Here is a 7,506-nt window from a genome sequence, read left to right as displayed (position 1 = left end):
GCACTATTCACAATAGCAAAGACTTGGAATCAACCCAAATGTCCATCTGTGACAGACTGGATTAAGAAAATGTGGCACATATACACCATGGAATACTATGCAGCCATAAAAAAGGATGAGTTTGCGTCCTTTGTAGGGACATGGATGCAGCTGGAAACCATCATTCTTAGCAAACTATCACAAGAACAGAAAACCAAACACCGCATGTTCTCACTCATAGGTGGGAACTGAACAATGAGATCACTTGGACTCGGGAAGGGGAACATCACGCACTGGGGCCTATCATGGGGAGGGGGGAGGAGGGAGGGCTTGCATTGGGGAGTTATACAAGATATAAATGATGAATTGATGGGTGCTGACGAGTTGATGGGTGCAGCACACCAACATGGCATAAGTATACATATGTAACAAACCTGCACATTATGCACATGTACCCTAGAACTTAAAGTATAATAAAAAAAAAAAAAAAAAAAAAAGAAATGATCAAAACTGAAGTAAACAACAACAACAAAAGGATGAAGACAGCCTCAATAACCAGAAGTCCCAGAGGGAAGGTAGAGAGAATAGGACAAAAAAAGTATTTGAAAAAATATTAGCTGAAAATTTTCTTAATATGAATACAATAACTCAGATACATGAAGCTCAGGATCTCCAAGCAAGATAGACATCAGGAAATCTACAATAAGGTTAATCAAAGTAAAATTACAGAAAATAAAACAAAATAAACCAAACAAAGAGAACATCTTAAAGAAGCCAAAGATAAAAATGTGCAATATGTATAGGAGAATGACAACAAGAATGAAGGCTGAATTTACATCAGAAACAAAAGATGCCAAAGACAATGGAAAAAAAATCTTTAAAGTGCAAAAAGGGGGAAAAATTGATGAAGTAGAATTATACACATGCAACAGAAATATTCCTCAAAAATGAAGGCATCATGAAGACATTTTCAGATAACCAAAAAGCTGAGAGATTTCATTACCAGCGGAATTGCACTGTTCCACTGTGCAAAAGATATGCTAAAGGAGGCTGTCAGGCTTAAAGGAAATGATACCAAATGAAAATTCAGATCTGTTTAAAGGAATAAAGACAACCAGACATAGTAGATATAAAAAATCATTTTTCTTTCATTTCTTTAAATTATTGAAAAGTCAATACACTATTTAAAGTAAAAATAACACATGGTGGATTTTACAATATATGTAAAAGTAAAATATATGACAAAATAGTACAAAAGATGGAAAGTGGTAAAAAAAATTTTTAAAAATAGCATAATGGTAGAATTAAACCCAACCATACCACAAATTAGATTAAATGCAAGTAAATGATACCATTTAAAACAACAGCTTGTCAGACTAGATGAAAAAGCGAGACCTGACAATATGCTATTTAAAATAGACTCACTTTAAGTATAAGACGGAGATTAAAAAGTAAAGGGTTGAGAAATGATGTACAATAGTCTCCTCCTTATCCATGGAAGACATGTTCCAAGACCCCCAGTGGATGCCTGAAAGTATGGATAGTACTGAACCCTATATATACTTTTTTTTTTTAAATCTGAAAACTGAGAACAGTTACTAAGTGACCAACCGGCAGGTAGCCTATACGGTGATGATACACTGGTCATGGGGTGCTTCACATCCCAGGAAGGACACTATGAGATTTCATCATGCTATACAGAGCAGCATGCCATTTAAAATTTAACTGTTTATTTCTGGAATCCTCCATTTAATATTTTTGAACCACTATTGGCCATGGGTAACTGAAACCATGAAAGGTGAAACTGCAGAAAGTGTATCACGTAAACACTAATTATAAGAAAACTGGAGTGGCAATATTCGTAATAATAAACAAAGTAGACTTCAAGATAAGGTGTATTACCAGAGATAAAGAAGATCATTTCATGTGACCTGAGTCCATGAGTAAGGTTAAAAAAAAAAAAACAAAAAAAAAAACCATTTCATAATGATAATAGCTTTCATTCATCCAGAAGATATAATATTCCTAAATGTGTATGTATCTAATCACAGAGTTTGGTAATACATGAAGCAAAACCATATGGAACTAAAGACAAAATTAGACAAATCCACAATCATAGTTGGAAATTTTAATACCCTTGCTCACTAAAAAGTAGAAATGCAGACAAGAAAAAAAAAAGAGAATTTAGAAGACTTCAACAACTCTACTAACCAAATTGACCTAATTAATGTTTATAGAACATTACACACAACTGCAGAGTTCACATTTGGGTATACAAGTAATCCTAGCTTTTGCATGGCACCATATTAAATAAAACTTGTGCATATTAAAACCTTTGCATGGTTCTGATATGAACAAGTTTCAGTTAAGATGGAATGGTGCAAAGCAAAGGTTTCTTTCTCTTTTCTTTATTTTTCAGATGGAGTTTTGCTCTCGTTGCCCAAGGGGAGTGCAATGGCACAATCTTGGCTCACTGCAACCTCCGCCTCCTGGGTTCAAGTGATCCTCCTGCCTCAGCCTCCCAAGTAGCTGGGATTATAGTTATGCGCCACCACGCCCAGCTAATTTTGTATTTTTAGTAGAGCCAGGGTTTCTCCATGTGGGTCAGGCTGATCTCAAACTTCTGACCTTAGGGGATCAGCCCACCTTGGCCTCCCAAACTGCTGGGATTACAGGCGTGAGCCACCGCGCTCGGCCCACAAAAGTTTATTTTAACAGAATATTCACAAAGATAAAACATATGGGGAGGGCCATAAAACAAGTCTGAAAAAATTCCAAAGGATTGCATTGGTATAGAGAATGTTATCTGACCAAAACATAATTAAATTAGAAATTGTTAACAAGTATCTAGTAGATCTTCAAATATTTGGAAATTAAGCAATACACTTCTAAATCCCTGGGTCAAAAAAACAGCATATGTATAGCATGTAGCATAATGCAATCAAGAAATACTTGAAAAGACCCCTATGTTTGGGTTGAATATTTTGATTGGAGAAGATATGAGAGATCAAATAGGAAGTTCGCCTTTATTCTTCACTATTGGAGCTACTCAGAAAAGCCCTAGCCCTAGAGAACATACTTTCCTCTACTGTTAATTTAAGTAAAAAGTATGTTTAGAAAGATGTTATGGAAATAACTGTCTATGGGTGCTGCCCAACAAGTAAAGTAGCAAGGCGGATCCTTCAAAAAATCAATCGGCATACTTCATTAAAAATTTTTCCAACATAGAGATGATTTTGGAAGGTTGTAACTTTAAAATGTTCAAATCCACTACTTACTTTCAGCCAAATATTGCACATTTGAAAAATAACAGAACAGCTTCTCAAGAATTAAACTGATTTAGCTACAAAACACGGAATAAACACATACCTTAGCTGCATTGATAAAACATGTTTGTAATTGTCTACCCAAAAACAGAAAATTTTCTGTAGCTGATGGAAGCAATTCATTGTAAAATTCCTCTGCATCTTCTCCCGGCTCCAAGCCCACACAGCAATGGCTGAAATAAGAGCACAAGTTTGTGTTAATTAGAAGTTTACGTAGAATGCTCAAGCTTCTAGAGACACTGTGCCTTATTGAGAATTTTGGTATGTTTTGTTGCCAAGCCAATAAAGAATTTTGGCGAAAATTAACAACTTTCTAGAAAAGTAAACAGCGGTATGGACCATGCAGGTACTTAGGTCTGGGATTTATATATCCTAAAAACCTACACATCAGCTCATTCAGGAAATAAAAGACACATGGCTCACAATAAAGAGAAGCTAAGTTTTTGGTAAATTGGCTATAATCATTCTCAAAGCTATAGGATACCTTGAGAGTTTAATTTATGAAAGGCATTTGTGTTAACTAATACATTTTAGACATCCAATAGCTGAAAAATGCCCAGGTAGGATTTGTTTGTAAGGGATACATAAGCAAACCAAACACTAATTTCATACCAATTTTAACTTCCAATAGATCTACTTTTTGCAAAATATTCACTTGCATATTCCTTATATCAGAGGGAAAAACAGCAAAACCTAACTCTAGTAGGAACACTTTACAATATACATTAAAGGAGAGAAAGTCACTTAACATGTCAGAAATCTCAATAATAAAAGGTTTTTCTATAAACTAACATTCAAAACAGCCTCAAACTCAAGAATGGTCTCTATGTGTGTTCTCTAATGAACAAAAACTGCTGTTTGAGTCTTTTCAACAAAATGCATGGACACTAATAAGCAATAACAACTATGTATTGAGCATGTTAAAAATCTAAGTAATCAATGGCAGACTGGATAAAGAAAATGGTATATTTCTTTGGGGTGGTACATATACACCATGTAATACTATGTAGCCATAAAAAAGAACAACATCATGTCCTTTGCAGCAACATGGATGGAGCTGAAGGCCATTAAGTGAACTAACACAGAAACAGAAAGCCAAACACTGCATATTCTCACTATAAGTGAGAACAAACACTGAGTATGCAATTTACTTATAAAACAAACCTCCACATGTACCCCTGAACCTAAAATAAAAGTTAAAAAAAAAACCTAAGTGGCAAACATTTACATGTATCATTTTTGTTTGTTTGTTTATTTGCACCTGGGTTCCTAAAGTTAATGGGCTAATGCTTACATGTATCAGCTTTTCTTTTCTCTTTGGTTCCTAAAGTTAATTACTTAAGAGTATCTATTTTGATTGAAAGGATTAACAAATGAAATTATGTTTGTGCATTCACAAACACGGGAATTTCTTAAGTCTTGAATTCTACCCATGAGCCTGGCTTAATCAATATCATCATAAACTAGCATATCTAATCAAACAAAAAAGTAAGTCTTTATTTACTTAAGAAAATCAATCTTGAAAACTAAAGTATGAAAAAGAACATTATATACATTTTTTTAACTGTTCTTTGTAACTGTATACTTTAAATTTGGCCTTTACCAAGTAACACAGTAGGATTAAGCAGCTTAGAAATCTAGCATCCAAGACAAACCCTTCCAGTAGGAATAGTTTACTAAACTCAAATGGCTTATTTAGGAAAAACAAAAAAAGAAGGCTAGGATCCAGTTAGTAAATACATCCTTTCAGTTACTTAATCAGGAAGTAGCTTAGGCACTAAGAACATCTGGTTTATTTTACTACCTCCTTTTAAAAAATGTTTATTTCTCTTCTATTGATTTCTAGCATGGCAGTAGATCAGGAAATTCTACTTCTAAATTTTATTGATAGTATTTGGGTTGCTTAATGAAACATACAGTTGATAGCTAAATTGATGTAGTGAAATGAATGTTTCTTTATCAGTTCTCCTATAGTACTTGCTTGCATACTTTCATTTTAGCACTGATTTCATTCTGCTTTGTATCATATACTTACATGACTGTCACCCAATCTCTATTTTAAGTGTCTCAAGAACAGAGCCAGCGCCTTAATTTCTTCACTTCTTTAAAAATTCCTTAGTCAATAAAGAGTATATTAGGCACTTGGAATTCAGTGGTGAGAAAAAAAATGATCACCATCTTCATTAAGCTTGTGGAGGAAAATTTTAGACAGTCAAACAATCTGAAGTAAAATTATGAATAACAACATATAATATGAAGGAAAAGTACAACCAAAACCTACAACAGGAGGTTGTCAATGTTTGTTAGGCAATTAAATAAAAAGCAAATGTTGAAAATCAGAATCAACTACTACATCCCTCAAGAACAAGCTGACTTACTGCTTCATTTTACCTTAATATCTGTGTAAGCTGGGAAATTGTAGTCCAACCACCCTGGATTCGAGAACAATCTTGACTGAGGACCAAGAGGCAATATTGAATGAGATCATAACAATATATATCTTGTTTGATTTTCTTCAACTCTGAGCTTCCTAAAGGTGTGATGTTTATTATTTCTAAGGCAAAAGGAAATAAGATATATTTAATTTTGCTTAATACACCCAGGAGCTATTTGTATTTTATATGTTGAATAATCACTAAAATATATTAGAAGGAAAATTACTGTTCTATTATAGTGTTAAGATTTCTCTGAACAAATTTAAAAGAAAGGTTAAAATTGTACCAATGATGGAACCGTTTTTCATTTAAAATGCTATCTAATCACAAAAAGATTTTCTTACCTTTTAACTTCAACAGTATAACAGGGACATTCTGCTCAGGGCTTTTGGCAACTTCAGCAGCTATAGATAAGATCCTTGGGTCTGTACCTGTTGGCTTCATTTCTCATATTACCTATATTTTGACAGAATAAGAGAATAAAGGTCAAAAAGCCGTAAAATGTTCACTACCTAAATAATGTTTGAAATATAATTTCAATATAAATAAAAACAGCTTTTCTTGCCTTGTTTGAGAAGCAGAATATAGATTTTTTCATTTCTTCCTTATAGAAAACTGTTTTTTCTAACCAGTGTAAAAGAGCTCAAGATTCCTATACCTCACATGTAACAGCTATAGCAGGTATTGTTTATTGTGCACTCACTAAGAGTCAGGAACTGTGATAGGAGCTTCACATTCTCTGTCTAATCTGCACAATAATTCTAGGATAGGAATTAACTTCCTTTAATCATACAAGAAAAACTGCAAAAAAGAGCTAACACGACAGGCCTAAGACTACTATCCTTTCAAAGGTGTGCTTACAAGGTTGGCCCTTGACTAGCATCTAGAACTTGGATTTCAGGAGGGTTTCTACCATTCTCTGATAAGAGTGGCTCCCTGTGCTTAAAACTGTTTATGAAAAATAATGTGGTTCATGCTGAATACCTGCTTTCCTTCCAGGAGTCTTAGAATTCTGGTATATGCCAGTCAAGAGTACCTATATAAAGGGTGCCTATGTGGCCATCCTCCAATAAAAATTCTGATCACTGAGTGTCTAGTTGAGCTTCCCTGGTAGACAACGCTTCAAACATGTTGTCACAGCTGGCTGCTGGAGGAATTAAGCATATCCTACGTAACTCCACTGGGAGAGAACTCAGAAGCTTGTACCTGATTTCCTCTGGATTTCACCCAATATGCTTTTTCCCTTTGCTGATTCTGCTTTATTTCCCTTCACTGTAATAAATCATAGCTGTATAAGTACACTATGTTCTGAGTCCTGTGAGCCCTCCTAGTGAAGCACTTACTTTCAACACACTAATGCTCAGAAATGTTACATAAATATAAGATAATCAATGATTGCTTGTAAATAGTATAGTGAATAAGGCCAGGTGCAGTGGCTCACGCCTGTAATCCCAGCACTTTGGGAGGCCAAGGCAGGTGAACCACTTGCGGTCAGGAATTCAAGACCAGCCTGGCCAACATAGTGAAACCCCATCTCTATTAAGAATACAAAAATCAGGTGGGCATGGTAGTGCGTGCCTATAATCCCAGTTACTCGGGAGGCTGAGGCAGGATAGCTTGAACCCAATATATATAACAATATATATCTTGTTTGATTTTCTGTCGCTCAGGCACTCCAGCCTGAGCGACAGAGCTAGACTCTGTCTCAAAATAATAATAGTAATAAATAAATAAGTAAATAGTATATTGAATAAAATCAATTCTCC

General features: G+C 34.7%; 1 protein-coding gene across 1 annotated transcript in view; it reads right to left on the bottom strand.

The window, feature by feature from the left end:
- Positions 1-7,506, bottom strand: part of IQCB1 (IQ motif containing B1) — a 78,268-nt gene that overhangs the window by 65,960 nt on the left and 4,802 nt on the right. The window contains 3 exon segments of the mRNA XM_017891065.1: positions 3,349-3,478; positions 5,697-5,859; positions 6,085-6,196. Coding sequence (XP_017746554.1) covers positions 3,349-3,478; positions 5,697-5,859; positions 6,085-6,184 — 393 coding nt within the window. The 5' untranslated portion in view covers positions 6,185-6,196.

The sequence above is a fragment of the Rhinopithecus bieti genome, unplaced genomic scaffold (genome assembly GCF_001698545.2).
Source record: "Rhinopithecus bieti isolate Rb0 unplaced genomic scaffold, ASM169854v2 scaffold_759, whole genome shotgun sequence".
NCBI lineage: Eukaryota > Metazoa > Chordata > Mammalia > Primates > Cercopithecidae > Rhinopithecus > Rhinopithecus bieti.
The sequence above is the reverse complement of the archived record's forward strand: the minus strand, read 5'-3'. Positions and strand labels throughout refer to the sequence as shown.